Source organism: Hakea prostrata, chromosome 9, assembly GCF_041222555.1.
Source record: "Hakea prostrata isolate BN-2017 chromosome 9, UWA_Hpros_2, whole genome shotgun sequence".
NCBI classification, from domain to species: Eukaryota; Viridiplantae; Streptophyta; class Magnoliopsida; order Proteales; family Proteaceae; genus Hakea; species Hakea prostrata.
In genome coordinates this window covers 10,862,935-10,885,568 of record NC_142608.1, presented here as the reverse complement: position 1 = coordinate 10,885,568, position 22,634 = coordinate 10,862,935, and the positions used below count along the sequence as shown (strand labels likewise).

Here is a 22,634-nt window from a genome sequence, read left to right as displayed (position 1 = left end):
CCCATTTGACATTGCCAAGCTCGGTGCAGGAACTGGGATTCTTGTGTCAGTCAAGCTCCTCTTCTTCATATAGGGTCCTGTATAAAGTCTTGAGTGAAGTTAGTGTTATTCATATTTTATTTGAACTCCAAACTGCCTTCATAAAAGGGGTAAAGAAATAGCCTCTTAATTTATTATTTTTCTTTTTTTTTTTTCTAAATTCAAAAGAAAATTTGAAATCACCATTGAAGGGTAGCTCAATCGTTAATGATCAGCATTTCTTAATGACGGTTATGTGGAATATGTTATAGTCTCCATTCCTAATATAAAGCTATTAAGCTCAACAAAATAAAATTCGAAATCACCCATCTGCATTGTTTCCTGGCTCCATCTCCCTCCTTTTTGATAATTTTGTAGAAGATGGATTAAGAAAGGACAATGCCAAATACGAATCAAGTCGGACAATTGTTAATTGAGATTTTGATATAATACAGGAGTTTAAAACTGCACAAGACCAACCATTCACCACAGCCTATAGGACAATAGATATCTTTATGCTTGTCCAACACTTCACCAAATACTTCTTCCTCCAAATTTGACCATCTCCCTGAGCTAAGCTTTAGTTTTGAAATTCTGTTATAGTTCCTCTTTTGGAGAGTAGAGGTCTGAAAAAACTTAGTATTTTTGTCTCCTTCCTTTAATCATAACTCTCTGGATGTTTGGGCCCTAATCTCTTTTTCCTTTTCGGCTCAATTTCAAGTAACTTATGAAGAATTCTCCACACTTATCTGAGGCAGACATAACTTCATTGAAATCACCGCAAAGCAAAAATGGGTCGGATATTGTTTGAATTGATTGTGTGAGGTGTTGCCAACAGCTAATTTGATCTGGATATTGTGGTGGGGCGTAGATAAAGACAATCACAAACGAAAAATATGATGAGTGGAATTGGATGCCCACAAAGTTAGGGGAAGAGAACAGGATGTTGAATTGAATAGTCGTGCGGGCAAGAACCCATAGCCCTCCTTGAACCCCCCCCCGCACACCCCTACTAGGAATTTCAAAAATAGAGGAGAAATGATTGAACTGTTTCCTAAATTTTGGCATTACATCTAGGTAAGATTTACATTTGGTTTCACACAGAAACAAAACATCAGGATTATACTTGCTACAAAGTTTTCCTAAATGCTGAATGGAGAATTTGCCATTGATGCCCCGTACATTCCACGAGAGAATCATCATCTTTACTTTAGACAAAAAGGTAGAAAGCCAATAGATATTGCACCAGTTCTCCTTCAAACTCCGCTTCCATTTCAAACAAAAAGGAATACTACAGAAGCGTTTACAACAGGAAATTAAATACGCTAATTGGAATCTAAATAAAAACCAGGAATTAGTTTTGATATGGTTGAATGGAAACAGGGAGCACCTTGATAAAGCACATACATAATAACAATTGCCAGAAACTAATTAGCAAAGAAATAATGGATCCAAGAAAAAAGAATGCCACCGTTTTTGCTAAAACCAGTAAAAAACCAAGAGAAGAAAGGATAGCAAATCGAAAAGATGTAGAAGATTGAAATCAAGAAATGAAAAGTAGGGTTCACTTGGTTTTCCATTAGCGGTTGGTTTGTCGTCTGGTTCTGGAACAAGGTTGCCGAAAAATTGTTCAAAAAAATATTTCCTGCCCTATTGAGAACTCTTGAGTCAATGTCACCTTTGATTTGGTCGAGCAGGTTATCAGAATCAGAAGTCATGGTTAGCAAGGAATCAACATAAGTTTTAAAGGCCTCAAATGGATTGAAAATTGGGGTGGGCAATGGTTGGGACTGTGTCATTTTATTAGGAAGATTAGGAAGAAGAATTTGGTCCGATCCCTGAGACCTTTTCCATTTGCGGGTGTGTTTGCTAGGTCCGAACTCCAACTCTCAGCATCTTCAGAAGCACCAACATTAGTATTTTTTGAATTGTTACCATGTATACCACCAACTCTAAGATTGTGTTGGTTACAATACACGTGGTAAATATTCATTGTCTTGGCATTTTCAGTCAAGTCTTTGTCCTTTGCCCCAAGATGTTTGTGCAAGCTACAGTCATGTCCATGTCCAACCAGCTCGGCAACTCTTTGGCCTTGATCAGAACCCAAAATCTTAGAAGATTTGAGTGGTTCCTCAAAAAAAAGAGGAGAGGAAAAATCCTCAGAAAGATCACCTTTATCATTGTTAACAGCTTCAACTTTTTCGTATTTTTCATAAGGTAGCATTTCACCATCTTCTTTGACTAGTGCTTCATCACACTCCATTCGAGTAAGTCCTTGAAACACAGTTTTTGTAGGCCCATGATTCTTTAAGAGATCAGAAATTTTGGATACATTTTTGGCTTTGAAAGCCAACAGCTTCTCTAGTGTCTTTGAAGACAAAACTTTTGAGGAGCTAAACCGAATAGGAATCGTTTTAGCTTTTTTGAAGAAACCGGGTAAGTTGAGTTCCTTGTTAGTGTTGCCATTAGCAAGCTTTCTAAAGGGACACTCACCATCAGATTGTGTTAGGCGGCCACATCTAGTGCACAAAATTTTAACTTCAAACTTGCATTTTAGGTGTACAAATTCACCATTGTCGGTTCCTAAAGCCACCTGGAACTCGACTGCATCAGCCAGATCAAACATTATTTTTGCTCTAGCCACTCTGGAGGAAAGACCAAGCTCTTTAAGATGTAGCTGAACCTCCACCACCTTCCCAAGTTGAGAAGCAGCTTCAGAGATCTCTTTTGAAGAGTAGCAATCGTCCTCACATCATGGAACTGCACCCAAATCGCCACTGGAGGAGCTGAGTGGCCAGGGATATAAGAGATAGGGAATGGTTCTAATGCCATATGCAGCAGCATACTATCAACTCACCAAGGTGCTTTAGAGAGCCCAACATATCTTTGATCATTTGTTACGAATTCTGCAGCAAAGAACCCTTCATTGAAGCAGCAAATCAATGTAGCACCAAGATATTCCCAACAGGCAACAGGCTTTTCTATCATCATCATAGAGTTGAAGTGCGAAGAGGAAGATGCTTTTGGATAATCAATCACATGGCCAAAGAAGCCTTTGTCGCTGCGTTTACTAGGAGTTAAATTTTACAGCAACCCATCAAACAGAGAAAAGAGGAAAGAGCGACTACACTATTAATTACAAACATTTAGTGCAATATCCATTCATGGATTCGGTATGAGAGAATTAGATTTTGAGAAGATGTTGAACCAGTAAAGGAGAGGCCCTAGGACTCGATACAAAAAGAAAAGGTAGAAGTGGAGACCACCAGAGCAGGAGAAGAAAGGGACTCCCGACCCAAAAAGAGGGCAGGTAGGTAAGGTTCTAATGTTGGTGGTCGAGAAGGCACTCACACTCATTATCTTCTTAAAATACCTTCTTACAAGCACCCGGGAAGAATTGAAAAAAGGTGAGGGAGGGATCCTCCATTAGGCTCCTTCATGATCTCGGGGGTTGGGAAGGGGGGGGGGGGGCCGGGGGGGGGGGGGGGGGGGCCCTTCTTTTCTCTCTCCATATAATATGATATGTATATTTATTAATTATTATATTATAATATATCTTAACTAATGGGCCTAGTTTATAGGTTTGTGGGCCCACTCTATTTTGTCATGCAAAGCCTACTCTAGGATGCAAATATTAATACTTCCAGGTTTAGAAAATTATGCTGATCATTTCTTTGTTTTTAGTTTAGTCTAATTCTACCGTTGTGGGATCCACAAGTGATGTCGGATCTCGTCCAAAATACTAATTGAAATCCAATTCCAGTTAAGCTATTATTTAATTACACTCGAACCATTTGGTTAAACCATTAAACAAACCATCTTGACATATAATCCAACCACCATGATTCTTTAATAATCATAAAAGATCCTACATAATGATAAAATAATAATATAAAAAGAAGCGATGCTTCACCTTGAATATAGGTAGTGAGATTGTAAGGAGATTTGAAAATACTTTGATTCATGTTTTCACCTTCATGGGTATGTAAAATTGTAGGTTCTGTTTGTATGGAGCAATGAATGGTTGTTTGGTGAACCACACTGGCTTGGTTTGAGTATAGCTCGTCGGGTTGGGTTTGGTTAAGATGTGGATAGGTTCAAATGGCTAGCTTGTTGAGTGGATTGATTAGTGATGGTTATGTTGGAAATATTAGGTGGATTTTTTTGAAACTGATGTACCTAGATTTGGATAGCATAGCAGCCAAGATTTGCAAAGTTGGTGAATCATATGGGAAGTGTATTGCCAAAAGTTGAGTTGTTGGGGTTGCCAGTACCAAGAGAATGGGTAATGTCAACTGGGTAGTTATTCTAGTTGGAGGTTGTTTTATTTTGGAGGTAGTGGAGCGGAGAACTCTTGGTAGTAGGGTGCATCCATTACCTTAAAGACAACATTCAATGTGTGACTCAACCTCGTTCATTGATGGTTTGTTCGATTACAATATCAAGTTTTCCAAATTAGCTAAGGATCTTCATTTTTCAATTGTATTGCAATTCTATTATTGTATTTTTAAAATTTATATTACAATTATCCAACAGCTTATTATTCTAGTGATTTTTTTTTTCTTTCAAGAAAATATACTATCAGATAACCAAGATTAGGAAATTGAAGGAATACATGATTTGGAAGAATATGTCACGTGCACTTGTTCTAAACTAATCTTAGGAGGAGCACCTTCTGTAATATGGGATTGTTAACAAAAAAGAAACAATTTATGGAGAAGAAGGATGATGAATTTATAATTCCATTTTATTAAAGGCAATAATAAAAAGTCACAAAAGAGATTAAAGGTAATTTAAAAATTATGAAATTATTTACCCATGACTAAACATTATTTGCTAAATAAAAGTATTTTTTTTTTGTGCAAATATAAGAGACATTTTGGAAGTCATTGTCAATATGACATAGATTTAGAGTGTCTTTACTTTTCAACGATTATTTCATTGAAAAAAAAAAGAAGACTACCTTTAGAAATAAGAAGGTAGGTGAAGAACCTAAATTCTCTCCACCCAACTTACCCTTTCATTTACCCACACTTACAGGGTTTGCCTGTGTTAGATAGAGACAGTGTGAACCTCACACTCATATGAATATAGATAAAAATGGGTGGAAGCACAAACTAGTGTAGAGGATCTCCACTAGTAGGTGAGAACTTATTCCTAAATATAAGGGGACATTGATAAAGGCAAAATAAAATAAAATAGTGAAAAAGATTAGATTTTGAAAAAAGAAATATAATTCAAGAGGAAAAATGCCATATTTTGATTCGACCAATTGTAACATACAAATTGTCGACTCTCATTGCAATGCAGAAACAAAATACCAAGAAACAACAATGGAAAATTAGTGAAATGGTTTAGAACCTCATTTCTCACTGGAAAGCTTGTGAATTCAATTCTTACGGCATATATAATATCTTCATCATCAGTTTTCCAATATATAAAAAGGTCTTTTGTACAAAAAAAAAAAAAATAATTTAATTGTAATAAATAAATAATACCAACAGACACAATCATGTGCATGTCGTCACGAATCCATGATCCATCTACTTCATTGCAGTTACCCGCCATTCAAATGAGTTTCAAGATTTCTGGGCATTTCTGATTCCTCTTCTGAACAAGAAGAAGAAATGAAAATGGGTATGAAATTGTTCAATTGAGAGAAATTAGACGCAATGGGAATAGATAATGACACCACCAATCCTTCTCCGCCTTCTTCACTTCCATTACCTCATTTCCATCAAACAAGGACTTCTCTTTCCGCTTTCCTCTGCTGTATCCCAACCTCCTTCTTCGTTTTCCTTCTCCTTCTTCTAATGTTCTATAGTGGTGCCAGTAATTTGAGTGTTTATGTTCCTCTTTCGCCTCTAATCCCTCTGGAATCCGATAGTTTCTCGCCTGAAAACCCAGTAGATAGAGCAACAAGGAACGACTCTTCTTCTTCTTCGATCATGTACTTGGTTAAGGAAGAAATCCCACGTTCTAAACCGAAGACCCAGTTGCCCCTTATGCAGGAATTGAACTCTTCTAAACCCCACAAGCCTAGATTGCTCAGAACCAAGAAGACCCAGTTGAAGATTTTGCAGTCCGTGCCCTCGTTGAAGCAATTTCGCAGGATAGTGAATGAGTTCTTTCACGACTCTTCTTTGAATTCTTCAGTTTCTCCTTGTAAGGTTCGGTTTTTCATGACTTGGATATCTTCTTCTTTGCAGTCATTTGGTCCTAGAGAGTTTATTAGTATAGAGAGCCTTTTTAAATCGCACCCAGATGCTTGTTTGCTCATACTCACCAATTCCATGGGCTCGAGAAGAGGGATTCCAATGCTAGGACCATTCTTGGAGAAAGGCTTGAGGGTGACTGCAATTCCTCCTAATTTCGACTATATATTCAAGAACACTCCTGCAGAAGCTTGGTACGATCGGTTGAAGAAGGGAAAAATTGATCCTGGGCAGGTTTCTCTGGGTCAGAACTTGTCCAATTTGCTTAGACTGGCTGTCCTGTATAAATTTGGTGGTATTTATATCGACACTGATGTTATTGTCTTGAAGAGCTTCTCCAATTTGAGAAATGTGATTGGAGCACAGACGCTTGACCTTCAAACTGGAAACTGGAGTCGATTAAATAATGCTGTTTTGATATTTGATAGAAAGCATCCACTCCTCTTCAAATTCATAGAAGAATTTACACTAACCTTTGATGGAAGTAAATGGGGCCACAATGGCCCTTACCTGGTTTCAAGGGTTGTTTCAAGAGCAGCTGGGCAACCAGGATTCAACTTCACAGTTTTGCCTCCTCCAGCATTTTATCCCGTTGAATGGAGTAGAGTACAGAGCATTTTCCGAAGACCTGAAGATGAAGCGCATTCAAAATGGATATCGGCAAAGCTTAGATATATTCGCAGACAGAGCATGGCAGTTCACTTGTGGAACAAACACAGTAGAAAGCTGGAGGTTGAAGAAGGAAGTGTCATTGATCATATAATGTTGGATTACTGCATCTTCTGCAACCACAGTGCCAGCTTCAAGGGTGTCAAAGAAAGATGAGGCAAATGTGATATATCTCATCTACCCATTTTCTTCTCTTACTTGTTCTGTTTGATAATACGATTATATGCCAATGCAGATAGTCCCACTGTTTCAGATCTTAAAAGAAGAAGACCATGGGAAGGGGAAAAGAAAAACACTTCCTTTAATTGTTCCTCTGTAGTGTAGAGAAATTTTGTTTCTCGCTTACAAATTCAATCACTGTCTCAGTATACAAAATACAATAAAGATATACAGGAATTTGTCAACAGCATCTCTGAAATTCTGGGTCACTTGAGACAATATGGATTATTTCTTTCATGTTTGGAACTTACAGTTTCAGATCCTTGTTCCTGTTCACTTTTAAGCTTACCAGTGTCTGTACCTGCTCACACTTAGTAATCTTTATTTGTAAGAAGCCACCCCAAAACAGAAAGAAAAAGAAGCAACTGCTCTCCAATTTTATCATCCTTCATCATTGTTGGATAATCAGGTTTTTCAATTTAGGCTTGCCCTCAAGAAACTCGATGATTTAGATCTGTCATTCTTGGTGAGGATGAGTCATTTATTTCATGTTTTGGATACAAAATAAACATAAACCATTAAAAAAATTGAAAATTATATAAACATCAAAATAATAGCAACAAAATCAGAAATCTAAGAATGAGGTTATTTAGGTGGACAGGGAAGACAAGATCTGTGATACAATAAGACCATAATTATTGTTTGAGTACAAAAAATGAGTGCTGGGAAAAATTATACAATATTTCACTATGATAGTTGTGTTCCACCCAAAGAACAAGCCTCCTCTTTCTTAAAATAGGTAACAGAAGCAGGAGAAAGAACAAATCAGTTGCTCCTATTTCAGTTCTAAAGAAGTAAAAGTCACTCTATGAGCTACACAAAAGTTTCTAATATTTTCTCAGATACCATCTTAAAAGAAAAGGTTGGACCCATCAGGGTCTCAATAAATTTCGGAAGGCTTCTTACTAGATCGGTAATATAGCCCCAATGATAGATAATTGCCTTCTCGGTTGAATGGATTGCGAAAGAGGAGCTTTTGGGCTGTATAATTCAAGTATGGCAACTAGGATTCACTGAGCAACACTGCGTAGTGGAAACTAGCTAGAATTCCAACCAAAACATGCCAGCTCTGCGAGCACGGGAATGCTTTTATCTTCTTTCAAGCTAGTTGTATAGTTGGAAGAAATGGCTGAAGATTTTGGCTCATCAAAGCCTCCCACAAGGCACTTATTGCTTTTGCACTAGATGTTCAACATCTCCGAGCTCCACCTCACCACCTTGCCATCCTCCTGCACTCTGAAAAAGCATCTCAATCTCCTCCAGAGACTTCCCCTTTGTTTCAGGAACAAAGAAATAAACAAAGGCAATGGAGAGTGCTGAAATCACAGCAAAGATAAAGAAGGTTCCTGCCACTGTAATAGCACGAGCAACAGACAGGAAGGACATGGCAACAATGCCACTGGATACTCTATTCCCCACAGCTCCCAGTGCTCCTGCTTGAGCGCGCAATTTGAGAGGGAAGATTTCAGATGTCAAGACCCAGCAAATAGGGCCAATTCCCACCGAAAAGAAGCCAACATTCCCACACACAGCTAAAATTGACAATGGAATGGCTACTCCACCCTTAGTTAAAAATAGAGTAAGGCTCAATCCAAACAAACATATAGTCATCCCAATTGTGCTGACATATAGCAGTGGTTTTCTCCCCACTTTGTCAATGAGCATAATGGCAATCAAAATGAAAATAGTCTTGGAAAATCCAACAGCAACAGTTGCAGCAAGAAGCATGGTTTTGTCTTCGATTCCAGATTCTTTTAAGATTGTGGGGCTGTAATATACAGTTGCATCTATACCTGTGATCTGCTGGAAACATTGAATTCCAAGCCCAGTTATCATCATGCGGCGAACTGCAGGTGAAGGGAATAGGAGTTCACGCCACACAGCCTTCTCTTCAGATTTATCTACATTGGCAGTCCCAGCTGCTTGCTGTATCTCTTGGAGTCTCAGTTCCACTTCTTCCTCATTATCAATTGTCTTCAGCAGGACCATCCTTGCTTCTTCAGTTCGGTTCTGCACTGCCAACCATCTGGGTGACTCAGGTATGATGAACAGAGCAAATCCGATAAATACCGATGGCAGGATTCCAACACCAAGCATTATTCTCCAGCTTATGTGTGGTGAGAGACCAGAAAATGCATAGTTAGATACGTAACCTAAAAGGATACCCAAGTTGATGAAGATCTCAGGGAATGAGGTGAAAGATCCTCTGGCAATGGTGGGTGATATCTCGGCAATGTAAACAGGGGCAATCATGACTCCAAAACCAATCCCTATCCCAGCTAAGAGTCTTCCTATCATCAGTACTTTGAAAGAAGGAGCAAGCGTCATTATAGCAGCACCTGTTTGAAATATAATCGCTGCAAAAGCCATTGTCCATTTTCTACCAATTGCATCTGAGGTTCTACCAGCAGCTAGACTGCCCAAAAGTGAGATAATGCTCAAGCAACCAACCAGAATTTCTTCTTGTACCTCTGAAATCTTCAGATCTTCCTGAAGAAATATGATGGCTCCACTCATAACACCCACATCTGCAGATCATAAAGGCCAAATGCTTCAGGCTTCACATTCATTCTAACAAAATTAAACGCTTGCAAAGAATATCATCAACTAATCAAATTACAAAAGCTGTTGTGTGATTCTCTTCCCAAATGGAATTCCTCCCATTTAAAATCTTCACAAAGCTATGAAAGCTTCAATGTCAAATAATGAATACAGTGGTAATAATTACAAATGAGATGCAAATGCAATTCAGAAGACAAGTTTTAGGGACTAGAATACCAATTTCAGGCCAGCATGCTGTTCTAAGATAAACATAATCGAAATTGACCAAGATCTTGTTCACAAATACAGCCATACCAGTGACATGAGCCCCTAAACCCGCAGCCAGAAACAAATCTGTACCCTTCTATTATCAGTTTGAGAGATGACCAAACCGACAACTTTTTGTGGCAATAGAAAGACAGAGAAAGGGATGGTCATTTAGATTTGGGTTTTCTGTATCAAGGGGAAGAGAAAATAGATAGAGCCCCATGAATTGCCATTACAAAATAGAACAGCAGATTAAAGAGGGGAAACTCACCATAGCCCAGAAGGACAGAGTTGAGAGAGGCGAAGACAGCGCAAGCAAAAACATATCTCTTGGTATTCTTGGTCACGATCGGTTGATGAGGAAGATGTGAAGCGCCTTCGTCTTCTGTGAACTCTGAATCCATCCTCCTGTATTTGTTTTTGGTTCCCAAAGGAAGGTTAGAGAACCCATCTCCATTCCCATTTTCTTGAAGTCCCACAAATCCCATTTCTCTGTAAACCCAAAGAAGATGAGAAGAAACAACAGGAAAAAGAAATTGATAAACACAGAGGAACCCAGTAGTTATTTTATCTTTCCCGTTCCTGGGTATTTCAGCTCTTGAATTGAATCTCAGAAGAGGACCTCAGTTCCAGATCTCAGGGAAAACCAGAGAGAAGACCATTTCTGTGTCATGTGGCCCCACCGATAGCTGCTTTACTTCCAACCTGAGAGATCAAGTGGGTCTCACGCTCATTTCATGTAAATTTTTTAACGCGGAAGCAACCCAGTTCTTAACTCCAGCTGGCCAATGCCAGGTTTGCCTTGACCTTAGCTCTGTAAATTACAGCAAATACTAGAGTTGACGAGTAAAAACTAAAATGTTTGAAATTTTCCAAGAAAATTAAAAGAATTTCTGATTCAAGAAGAGACAAGTAGAGAGTTGCTTTCCGTGTTGTCTCTGTCTGACTTTCATTGGGCATTTTGAGGAGGAGAAGAAGTCATATTTGCAGTAGCAGCCGCAAAGGAAGGAAGGAAGGAAGTTTTGAAGCTCCTTACTGGGTTTCCATTTTTAAGGGCTAAATTTCCTCTCTTTTTATTGGGTAGGAATTTCCATTTTCCATGAGAACATTGATTTAGTTTGGAACAAGGAATCACAACGTTTCATCGATAGATTCAACTCATCACGGCGAGAAAAACGGCTTCTACTTTTCTCTCTCCTACCTTTTTTTTTCTTCTCCTTTCTGGTTTATAAATGTTTCTTGGACTTTGACAGCTGTCTTTCCATTTTGATTGTTTTATCCGATAAAACATATTGTTCTCTTCTCCCATGATGGATGAATTTATCGGGTGATACGATATGGTATCAGTTTGTTCATAGTGAATATTGATATTCAAGACAATATAATATGGAGCATGGAATAAGGGAACAATGATTCTCTTTTTAAGGAAAATTAAGGGCAAATCCATCTCATTTATGTATATATATATTTGAAATTCGTAGCTTTACATTAGGGGTGGGAATTATCACATATACCACAACGAGTATGGAAACTGCGATCTTTTCATTAAGAGATGTTGGTTATTACCGACTAAGCAATCCTCGATGGTCAAATACATCTAAGATTGTTAACTATTCGTTCCGTTATTGTTCAACCATGATCTTGTGTGTTTTAAATTTTAAAGTTACTTAACAACATTTAGTAACAGATTGGACTTTTACCTATTCAGTGAAAGTCTAAGTTTGGAATTTCTCCTGTTTTTTTCAAAGATAAAGTGAGGTGTCAATGTTTAAAGACCTTGAATTTAAGATGTTAAAACAATTTGCTTCTTTTTTGTCCTCTTAACTTTGAGTCTTGTAATTTCTCTTTTATTTCCAGAGAGTGCAAAAAAATTTCACACGCTCTTTCTCAATAAGTCGTTTTTTCCCAGGAAGGTCATACTGGCCACTTTTTACTCCATGGTTATTTGTAACTTTGATTCCATGCACCATTCTTGCGCCAATAAATGAATTTCTTCTCATAAAAAAATTACTTATTTTTCCCTTTTTAGGGCATTATCCTTAAAATGGTATCGAAAAGATTTATTTTCAAGGATTATTCGTTGAATTTATGTGTAAATGTTATCAAAATTACTATGAATTAAATGCATTTATAGATATACTTCTAGCAGAGTGGTGATAACTTGTTATGTATCTTTTTTTTTCTTCTTCTTTCTCTACTGCTCTTAAGTTCTAGTACATCTTTTTCCAAATCCGGATCATCTCTCCGATGGCTTTCTGACCACAAAAACTAGTGGGTCTCATTGGTGAAAAAAAATTTTATTTTTTATTTTTTCCAAAATGTGTTTTTCACCGTGGACCCCACTGATCTTTGTGATCAGGAAGTGCCGGGGAGCACAAAGTGCTCTCCGTCGGGGTCGCTGACCCGGACTCTCTTTTTCTCTCTCCCAACCCTATAAACCCTAATCTTATAAGTAGTTGATGATGACAGAAAAAACAAATGCATTTTAAGTATAAAAAATTATAAATATTTATTGATATGTTGGTTGTTGCAATTTTGTCGGTTTACCATATCATGAGGTGAGGTGTCCAATTCCCTAGAAGCAATTTCTTTAAGAGAGGGAGTAAGTAAGATATGTGAAGGGGGGGTTAGTCCATTATATCACACACCAATTGATTAGTTAAAATGGAGAAATCATCATTCTAGGATAATCTTCTTTTTTTTTTAAGAAAAAAATAATCATTCAAGGATGATGACTGCCAAAACTTTTGTACATTCTGACTATGTTTTAGAAAACTGACACATTGGTTCTATGTTTTAAACTACCTTTAGAATATTCAATTTTAATATTTTCTAAACATGATTTCAAGAAAAACATATATAATATTTGTTATTAAGGTTTATTTAACAAAAATTAACATAACTCCCTCATCCACTATATAGAGTCGTAATTAAGCTAGTATTTACCTCAAAAATAAATTAAGCTATTGAGGGGGATGAGTCTTTAATTTTTAATTATTTTTAAATAAAATTTTAATATGAGAAAAGCTTTTCTCATCCATTAAGCGAGGATGATGGTGCACTTTACCGTCTTTATAAACTACTTATTTTCAACCATATATATTAAAAATTGATAATTCAAGAAGAATTATTTGATAAAGTTAAAGTCATTAAACAATTGTTTCGAGAGCGTTTTATAAATTATCGTTCTCAGAAATAATGATATTATTTTTTAAATAAACTATGTTTTAAGAATTACGTAACCAAATATAGAGAACAAAAGAAAACTTGATTCCCAAAAATATAAATATAATGTTTATGAGTGATACATGAATCATAAAGAAATTATTCCTCAAAACTTCTTAAGTCACTTAGGTTGTCATCTTTTACTAATTAATTCATATTTAACATTTAAAATTAATTTTGTTCTACAACCAACATCTTGCATCTAATTATCCTTGATTCTTTGAGAGGGAGAGGAAATAAAAAAAATATATTGTGTTGTTTTCTTCTACATGTAAAAAATCAAAATGTCACCTAAATATCTAAGCTGATGATGCCTCATGCCTCACTGATCTATCCATATGTTACCTGCCACTTGTCTAGTATCAAGAGGAATAATATAAACCAATTATAAATTAATTTAAATTATTTTAAGCTTTCGGTGTCTCTTGGGACTTGGAAATGTCTTATTAAAAACACTTAAGTCAACTATAAGTAATCTAAAACAAAATTGGGCTTTACCATAGCATATGAATATTTAAGTTTAAAGGTGTTCATGGCTTTCTCATCCTTTGTTGTCCTTTGTGACTCTACAAGAGTGCTTCAAATGTGTTCTAAATTATTAAGGTTATAGAATTTCACACTCTTACAAAATTAGTTGAGTTGATGTGTCCATAATAGATCAATGGAACAAATGATAAAGATGTGCCATTTTATGCTCTAGAATGTAAAGATCATTACTTTTTTTAAGTGATTAACTACAATTTACTTTCATGATTATAGCAAAAAAATTTCTGGGTTCTATCCTGCTCAGTTCTTCCCCAGAGAGTTCATTTGATGAGGTTTCTGCAACTGTATTGTTTCTATAATCCATGCCTATTTATTGTCACTTTGATGCTGTTTGACAATACCCTTAAAGTGACACTGGTATTTTTGGGTTTCCGGAAACACTTTTGGACTGGAATTGGGTATGGCAATTCTGATATGATCTTGTGTTCCCCACAAAATGAATCAGTCAATCAAATGTTGTAGGAACATGAATTTAGAATTAACATTGTATCTTTCTGATCTCAAAACAAACAGGAAAAAGAAAAAAAAAACACTCAAAATCATGAAATCTTTGGCAGATGAATCCAAAGACAGTATTGATATATATGATTCAAGATATGAAAAGTGAGCTTCCTTCAGATATTACATCATACATTATCAATGGAGGCTTGCTTGTTTCAATGGTGATTCTCTGCACATAGATCTCTGAGTCTTCCACCCTATAAGACAGGGAGTCACAGCTAGTAGATGTACCTGTAGCTTGGTTCCAAAAAGTTGTATAGAATTCCAGTAGACTTAAAAAATAAAACTGTTAATGCAGGAAAGCCTTGAAAGCAGACTCTACATAAGTAGGTTCACTACCATCAAAATATGTTGATGAAACACAACAACAACAACAACAACAACAATAAGCCTTGTCCCAACTAAATGGGGTTGGCTACATGTTGATGAAACACAATCTGCATTATAAAATCCTGAAAGGCAGCTGAAATTTCTCCAAATTTGCTGTCCATGGATAACTGGATGAGCAGCTGAATTTCTCCAGTGCAGCTCTTTTAAGTTCTTTATTCATAGCACCCCTGAGTAGAATTTCTCTTCATCAAATTTATATTATTCTAATAAAGATAACTCATATGCAGCAAAATAATGATATGGTTTCCACATATCTAAGCATTTAAATTGAGAGTTATCTTAAGCAAAATGAACTATGAACCATGAATTGGGTTAAAGCGACAAGGTTAACTGATACATAATGGACTTGATAAGGTTCACTTTCTACTGCTAACATTCATTACATTTCATTCCCAAGATCAAATTCAATTTCCCAATCATACAAATACAAATAAGGAAAACCAGTAAAATGACGCATATTATGAAAGACGAAACCCACCGGAAACCACCCAAGCATGCAAGGGTGACCATCTTCAATTCATCTGGCATCACTGTCCAATAGTCCACTTTCCCATCCTATACTCTCAGCAGGGAACTCAGTTTCCATGGAACTTTTAGTTTCTCTTTATGATTGCTTTAGTAGTAATTTTTCTTTTTTTGTTCAGAGTAATTGTCGATATTATTAGTTTCTAATTTTTATTTCTTGCAAGTTAGCTGTGATCCATAAAGCTTTTGTTCCTAACTTTAGTTATCTTCTATTTCTATGTCATTAGTTGCTAGAGTGGCAGTTTACATTTTCATTGTATCCTCTAGATATCCCAATTGCAATCCAAACAAAACTTTCGAGTTTTCCATGTTCAACAGCTGAGACAGCTGAAGGGTGAGACCCAGGACTGAGATAGACCACTCCCCCCCCCCCCCCTCCCTTTTCTTCTCTTTCTCTTGCAACCAACCCTCCTCGACTGCAGTGATTTGTAATTGCAACTGAGTAATCAACTGCTCCTGGAGGCACTCTTGGAGCCCCGGTACAAGCCGCTTATACCCATAATGTCCTCCGGCAGCCACTACCAATCACAGGCTGCTGGTGTAGCTCCAGAAGATTGAAATTTTGCTGCAACACAAGAGTTCTACCAAAATCTGTTGAGACTATAAGAGCCAATTCACAACACCAAGTCTTCATTCAATCCACATTTCAAGTCATCCCATTGGCTGGTTTGCTCCTAAACCTCAGACCTTCTGTTTTCCTTCCATTCGTCCATCTACACTTTTGTCCATCAGATTCACATCATATCTTCAACATAGCTTCAGCACCCTATGCCCTCTCTCTCAATCCATCTTGCTGGTTAAGTGAAGTACTGGTTTGCAGGTTTTTCTCCAACTTCTATTTTGGTCTTGGGGTCATATTCCCCTATCCAGTCATCCAACTGATCAGGACTTTCAGTAGTCTTTTCAATCATACAAGCACCAACCCACCCAAGCTTTGATGTTCTACACAACTTGGTTTGTTTCAATTTCTTGATCATTCTGAATTTGCCAGGTGCGGCTAATTTGCTTCATGGGTTATTTGGGGCTTACCATTTTAAGACAAACAATTTAACCAACTCAGTTTGGCACAAATAAATAAGATATCCACCGGATTAATAGCTAAGTAATTACCATCCACAACTCGCAATCTACAAAATTTATTACAATTCATTTCAACCACAACCAGTAGCTGGGTGTCTTAATTGTGAAAACGCTGGAGCCACCCTTGGTTCATGTTGTATGTTACATCTCAAATAGAACACTGAAAAATTTTAAAGAAGTGAACACCTAACAAGAGCTAGATGGGCAAAAATAGTGGGGGAAATTTCCATGGGGTAGACAGAGAAGTGGTTTGGATATTTGAATTGGGACATTAACATATTTCCATTAATGGAGAGGGCATGCATTTATATAACACTGAGTGCTGATATGGCCAATTTAGCACATATGGGTGCTTTTCTCAAACCTTCTCTTCAGCCTGGATAGAGTTTCATCACAGAATAATGAAATATAACAGAACCTGAAGCATCTTTGATTCTTTCTTTTTCCCCTTTAGATGAAAGAAACATCTTAGAATTGAGGACTATTACACTTGAAGTAGGACCTTCTAAATAAAAGCAATTAGCAGTAGAAACATCAAGACCAAATCAAATATTCAATGATTTCAGCTTTACAAGGAAGAATAAATACTCAACCCAAGTTCTAATAGCTTTTAAGTGAAATATCAATCCAGAGGAAAAGCCATATGCCTCATTGTGAATAAGTTCAAGAACACTTCTGATTTTTAATTGCCTCATTGTTGTTGCCCGTGCATCTCTCGCTTGTAATAACATGCCTTTTGCCGGATATCCGCTATACCAGTAAAAGGCAGGCAAAGGTTTCATTGGAGATATGAAGACACTTACAGCATTAGAAGGTTTCATATTCTAATTCAAGTAAGTTGCGCCAGTAGAAATCTTTTATCAATCATACCAACATGCGAAACAAATCATTCTTTTGGCACAAGATGCTCTACATCTCCAAGCTCCAGTTCACAACCTCTAGGTGCTCCTTCATCCTTAAATAGTAACTCAATCTGCTCTAAAGATTTCCCCATTGTTTCAGGAATAAATGCATAAACAAATGCAATGGAGGACAAACCAAACAGAGAAAAGATGAAAAAGGTCCCTCCTACTGTAATGGCATGCGATACAGAGAGGAATGATGCTGCAATCAGGCCACTGAGAACTCTATTCCCGACAGCTCCAAGTGCAACTGCTTGAGCACGCAGCCTCAATGGGAAAATTTCAGACACCAAAACCCAGGCAACTGGGCCCATTCCTACAGAGAAAAAAGCCACATCCCCACAAACTGACAGGACTGTGAGTATGGCTGTAGCATATCCATGTCTTGCCAGTGTTAGAGAAAGGCCCAGAGTGAACAAACAAGCAGTCATACCTATAGTGCTGATGTACATTAATGGCTTCCTACCCATCTTATCAATGAGGAAAGTAGCCACTAGGATGACTGCAGTCTTGATAACTCCAACAAGAACAGTTGCAGCTAGTTGTGTGCTGTTGTCTTGAATCCCAGCTTCCTTGAAGATCGTTGGGCAGTAATACAATGTTGTTTCAATTCCAACAAGTTGCTGGAAACATTGAATTCCAAACCCAGTGACCAGCATTCTCCGAATTGAAGGAGAAGGGGCCAACAGTTCACGCCAAACAGGTTTCTCTTCATCGTTCCCAGAATTAGAAATCCCAGATGCTTCTTGTATCTCTGCCAGTCTCTCCTCCACCTCCTTCTCATTCTTGTTTGTCTTCATTAGCACTGATCTTGCTTCTTCAATCCGCTTCTGCACTACCAACCACCTAGGTGACTCTGGGATGTACAAAAGAGCGAACCCCATAAAAATTGAGGGAATGATTCCAACACCAAGCATTACTCTCCAACTTAGATGTGCCGGAAGGCCCGAAAATACATAGTTAGATATGTAGCCGAGAAGGATCCCTACATTTACAGAGATCTCAGGGAAGGAGGTAAGAAATCCTCTGTTAATGGTGGGTGATATCTCAGCAATGTAAACAGGGGCAATCATGCCTCCAAATCCTATCCCCACTCCAGTAAGAAGCCTTCCTATCATCAAAACCCTAAAAGAATTAGCAAGTGCCATTATACCAACGCCTGTTTGGAAAACAACGGCTGCCAAAGCCATTGTCCATTTCCTACCAATAGCATCCGAGGTCCTTCCACCTGCTAAGCTGCCCACCAACGATACCATGCTCAAAGAACCAATAAGAACTTCTTCTTGCAGTTCTGTTATCTTAAGATCTTCCAACATAAATATGAGTGCTCCACTCATGACACCCAAATCTGCAAATAAGAGAAGACCCATACTAAGCCAGAAGTTAAAATGTTACCAATTTCAGGAAACTGCACAACAATTTATATAAGAATTCAGTACCAAAGATGCTTCAAAGAATCAAGTCAACCATTTGGACTGCACAAGCTGTTCTACAATATATGTCCCAATTGAGGGTTTTCTTTTCTTTCACTGAGAGCTGTTAGTTGGGTTGTTTTGTGGTGGGAGTGGGGAGCAAGAAGCTTAATGGATGTGATTCAGCCACTTCTACAATAAGCTATCCTCTGATCATAAGAGATCTGAACAGATTCTCTGGACAAGAAAACACAGCACATAGAGCAATACTGGGTTTCTTACAAATGCAGAACAAGTTCAAATAGAATCATAGAGAAAACTATGAAACAGATTAGGGGATTTATTTTTGGGGTAGGGGGAAGAGGAAACGAAAATACTTTACCATAGCCGATTAATATGGTATTGAGAGAAGCGAAACTGGCACAGGCGATTGCGTATTTCTGGGTATCATGGGTTTCACTCTTTTGACGATGGCGATGATGTGAAGGGTCAAGATAATCATCATCTTCTGCTAGCTCCGAACCCATCATCATGTATTTGTGTTTACCACCAGAGGAAAGGTCAGAGAATCCATCTCTATCTTCTGGGTGACCCACTAACTCCATCTTTGCAGCAGTCCTTCTCTACAAGAAAACAAACTTATTAAGAGTGATTTGCAGGGTCAGAAAGCAGAGAGAACAGAGAGGAAATAAAAAAAAAAAAAAAACCTTCCAAGAAGTGTTGAGGAAGAAAAGCTTTCTCAAATCTACGACTCTGTCTTAACTTTTGACTGTAATTGAGCAGCATTACCAGGATCCAAGTGTAATTCCTCAGTTATCAAATGAATAAGCGCGTGGGCGTCACCCATAGATGATAGATGTATCTCAGCAGTATAATTCACACAGAGAAAACCAACATACACGTGGTCATGGTCAGGTACACCATCAACCTTTCGTTTTCTTATTTCTTCCGTCTTCAACGTTGTCACCAAAACCCAATAAGAAAATTTTCATATCCTTAGCGTCTGATGTGAACCGTTACCGGATTCCTTATTCTTTGCATTGTGATTGGACTTGACTATTCTTACCTAGAATCTTACCTAGAAAAGCTTGGATTTCATATAATAATTTATTTATTTATGGGATGAAATATAATAACATGGTGTGTTATTTCTTGTTAAGGGGTCTTAATGGAAACATGACAATAAGAGTGCTAAGGAGGATTTTGTATTTTTTTGAGATGGAATGTGGAGAGAAGAAAATTCATATTCTAGGAATGGCGTCATGGTAATCCAGGTAAGAGTGTATGTTGTGGAAACAATTGATCAAAAAGCTGCAACCAAGCAAAATTGCCCCCTTGGACTTGCTTGCTTGGAAGCCTTTGGCATCGGGTTTGCCCTTTAATTATAGAAAATTCTCCAGTTTCAGTTGTGAGAATTTTGACGATTTGTTGATGATCATACTAAAAGTACAAAAGATTGATCAATCCAGCCCATTTTGGTGCTTTGCTCTTACTTTCTCTTCTACTTGGATAAGGGTTTACTTTCATCCAACAATACTGAACCGATCAGAAAGAACCTTACATTTATTACATCAAAATATCAAATATCTGGCAGATTGACAATTTTGATTATTTTTTGTAGAACTAACAAGTAAAATTACAATTGAAGTAGAAGAACTTATTAAACAAGGGAATATGAGCAGTAGCAGCATAAGGACCAATTCAAGTAATCAATGATTTCAATTTACCAAGGGAAAAAAAAAAGAATACTCAGAACTACTAATAGCTCTAAGAACAACTGCTTGAGCATCTCACATATAATAACTTGCTTCCTGCTGGAGATATACCTTGCCAGTTAGAAAGTAGATCAATTTCCCATGGATATATGAAGCTTCTTGTAGCATTACAAGGTTTAGTATTCTGTTTCAAGGAAGTTGCAGAGCTAGAAGACCAATCTGTGAAACACATCATGATCACTCTTTGGGCACAAGATGTTCTACATCTCCAAGCTCTAATTCGCTACCTTTCAGTGCTCCTTCATCCCCGAATAGTGACTCAATTTGCTCAAGAGATTTCCCCATTGTTTCAGGAACAAATGCATGAACAAATGCAACAGATAACGCAGAGAAAAGAAAAAAGACGAAAAATGTTCCTCCCACTGTAATGTTTCGAGATACAGGAAGGAATGACATTGCAATCAGGCCACTAATAACTCTATTCCCCACTGTTCCAAGTGCAACTGCTTGAGCTCTGAGTCTCAGTGGAAAAATTTCTGATGTCAATACCCAGGCAACTGGACCCATTCCCACAGAGAAGAATGACACATAACCACAAACAGACATGATTGTGAGTATGACTACAACATGCCCATGTCCTACCAGGGATAGAGAAAGGCTCAAAATGAACAAACAAACAGTCATCCCTGCACTGCTAATGTACATCAATGGCTTCCTACCTGTTCTGTCAATGAGAAAAGTAGCAACTAAGATGACTATAGTTTTGACAACTCCAACAAGAACAGTCACAGCAAGAAGTGTGCTGTTGTCTTGAATCCCAGATTCTTTGAAGATTGTAGGGCAGTAATACAGGATTGTATCAATTCCCACAAGCTGCTGGAAACATTGGATTCCAAACCCAGTGATCAACATTCGCCGAATTGAAGGAGAAGGCATCAATAGTTCACGCCATACAGGTTTCTCTTCATACTTCTCTGATTTAGAAGTCCCAGCTGATTCTTGTATCTCTGCCAGTCTCTCCTCCACTTCTTCCACATTATTAGTTGTTTTTATTAGAACTGATCTTGCTTCTTCAACCCTCTTTTGCATTACCAACCATCTAGGTGACTCAGGGATGATCAAAAGGGCAAAACCCATAAAGATTGAGGGTATGATTCCAACACCAAGCATTACCCTCCAACTAATATGTGCAGGAAGACCCGAAAATGCATAGTTTGATACGAAGCCAAGGAGGATTCCAACATTAATGAAGATCTCAGGGAAGGAGGTAAAAAATCCTCTATCAATGGTAGGAGATATCTCAGCTATGTAAACAGGGGCAATCATACCCCCAAATCCTATCCCCACCCCTGTAAGGAGTCTTCCTACCATTAAAACCCTAAAAGAATTAGCAAATGCCATTATAGCAATACCAGTTTGGAAGACAAGAGCAGCCAAAGCCATAGTCCATTTCCTACCAATAGCATCAGAGGTCCTTCCACCTGCTAAACTTCCCAATAAAGAGACCACACTCAAACAACCAACTAGAACTCCTTCTTGCAGTTCTGTTATCTTAAGATCTTCCAGTATAAATATAAGTGCTCCACTCATAACGCCCAAATCTGCATAATAAAGAAACCCAGAATAAACAATTTTCACACAGAACAGATTCAGAAAAATCAACATGAAGGAGTCAACGAATCAGGGTAAGGAAATACTATACCATAGCCGATTAGTACAGTGTTGAGAGAAGCGACAGTGGCACAGGTGATAACGAATTTCTGGGTATTATGGATCTCATACTTTTGACTATGGTGATGATGTGAGGGGTCATCATCCTCTGTTAGCTCTGAATCCATCTTCATGTATTTGTGTTCCTTCCCGAATGAAATGTCAGAGAAGCCATCAGCTCCATCTGGATCTCCATCTCCCAACCCCATCTCTGTAAATGTCCCACTCTACCAAGAAGACAGTTATGAATCTTCTTGCATCACAGATTCAGAGAGTGGAGTCAGTTACTACTTCCTGAACACAATAGCCCAGAAGAAAATAAAAAACACCCAGGAAGACTGGAAGGTTGATAGTGAGGGAGGCTCTGTGCCTGGGATTTTCTTGGGTGACCTTAATGACTGAGCGCGTGGGTCTTCCAATGGTTACTATTTTATGTCATTCCTGTCTTCTATTTTCCTTATAAAATTCAACTCTTGTTGTTGAAGTCGTCGTTCCTCTCTTTTATAAAACTGAGCAGCACGTAAACGCAGTGGCATTGGCCAGGATCCTGGCTTCATGAAGTTATGGGACATCAACTTGTAATTTTCAAAATTTCCCTTCTTACAGTAAAGTTAACAAAGGGACATACTTTATGCAACTGCCAGCCATGGCGTAGGAAGGCTACCTTGCTTCAGTCCTATGCATTGACGATTAAATGGT

The 22,634-nt window shown here is 37.8% G+C and overlaps 4 protein-coding genes across 7 annotated transcripts; 1 reads left to right on the top strand and 3 right to left on the bottom strand.

Annotated features, from left to right (window-relative positions):
• The first annotated feature begins 5,613 nt into the window (after positions 1-5,613).
• LOC149004623 (alpha 1,4-glycosyltransferase family protein) lies at positions 5,614-7,269 on the top strand. Its single transcript, XM_089169198.1, has one exon. It carries the CDS (start codon positions 5,691-5,693, stop codon positions 7,056-7,058), a length of 1,368 nt encoding a protein of 455 aa, XP_089025324.1. The 5' UTR covers positions 5,614-5,690; the 3' UTR covers positions 7,059-7,269.
• Positions 7,270-7,271: 2 nt separating this feature from the next.
• LOC149004622 (putative polyol transporter 4) lies at positions 7,272-11,075 on the bottom strand. The gene is made up of 2 exons (XM_089169197.1): positions 10,201-11,075; positions 7,272-9,649 (listed from the first exon to the last, which is right to left on the bottom strand). The coding sequence occupies exons 1-2, from the start codon at positions 10,415-10,417 to the stop codon at positions 8,289-8,291; spliced, it is 1,578 nt and encodes a 525-aa protein (XP_089025323.1). The 5' UTR covers positions 10,418-11,075; the 3' UTR covers positions 7,272-8,288.
• Positions 11,076-16,098: 5,023 nt separating this feature from the next.
• Positions 16,099-19,309, bottom strand: LOC149004621 (putative polyol transporter 4). Of its 4 annotated transcripts, none has more exons than XM_089169022.1 (3): positions 19,218-19,309; positions 18,893-19,133; positions 16,099-18,446 (listed from the first exon to the last, which is right to left on the bottom strand). In XM_089169022.1, the coding sequence occupies exons 2-3, from the start codon at positions 19,113-19,115 to the stop codon at positions 17,083-17,085; spliced, it is 1,587 nt and encodes a 528-aa protein (XP_089025148.1). In that variant the 5' UTR covers positions 19,116-19,133; positions 19,218-19,309; the 3' UTR covers positions 16,099-17,082. The 4 variants fall into 4 exon arrangements, with proteins under 4 accessions (XP_089025148.1, XP_089025149.1, XP_089025151.1 ...); XM_089169023.1 differs by having other exon boundaries at positions 18,893-19,128; positions 19,218-19,307; XM_089169025.1 differs by lacking the exon at positions 19,218-19,309 and having other exon boundaries at positions 18,538-18,974.
• A 749-nt stretch (positions 19,310-20,058) lies between these two features.
• LOC149004620 (putative polyol transporter 4) lies at positions 20,059-22,340 on the bottom strand. Its single transcript, XM_089169026.1, has 2 exons — positions 21,928-22,340; positions 20,059-21,826 (listed from the first exon to the last, which is right to left on the bottom strand). The coding sequence occupies exons 1-2, from the start codon at positions 22,142-22,144 to the stop codon at positions 20,463-20,465; spliced, it is 1,581 nt and encodes a 526-aa protein (XP_089025152.1). The 5' UTR covers positions 22,145-22,340; the 3' UTR covers positions 20,059-20,462.
• Between the last annotated feature and the right edge of the window lie 294 nt (positions 22,341-22,634).

Coding starts and splice junctions, on each gene's coding strand:
- LOC149004621 (XM_089169022.1), bottom strand. CDS start 19,115: ATGGAGTTAGTGGGTCACCCAGAAGATAGAGATGGATTCTCTGACCTT. Junction 18,447..18,892: donor TACCATATTAATCGGCTATG/GTAAAGTATTTT, acceptor TCTTATTTGCAG/ATTTGGGTGTCATGAGTGGA.
- LOC149004620 (XM_089169026.1), bottom strand. CDS start 22,144: ATGGGGTTGGGAGATGGAGATCCAGATGGAGCTGATGGCTTCTCTGAC. Junction 21,827..21,927: donor CACTGTACTAATCGGCTATG/GTATAGTATTTC, acceptor TTTATTATGCAG/ATTTGGGCGTTATGAGTGGA.
- LOC149004623 (XM_089169198.1), top strand. CDS start 5,691: ATGGGAATAGATAATGACACCACCAATCCTTCTCCGCCTTCTTCACTT.
- LOC149004622 (XM_089169197.1), bottom strand. CDS start 10,417: ATGGGATTTGTGGGACTTCAAGAAAATGGGAATGGAGATGGGTTCTCT. Junction 9,650..10,200: donor CTCTGTCCTTCTGGGCTATG/GTGAGTTTCCCC, acceptor TATGATCTGCAG/ATGTGGGTGTTATGAGTGGA.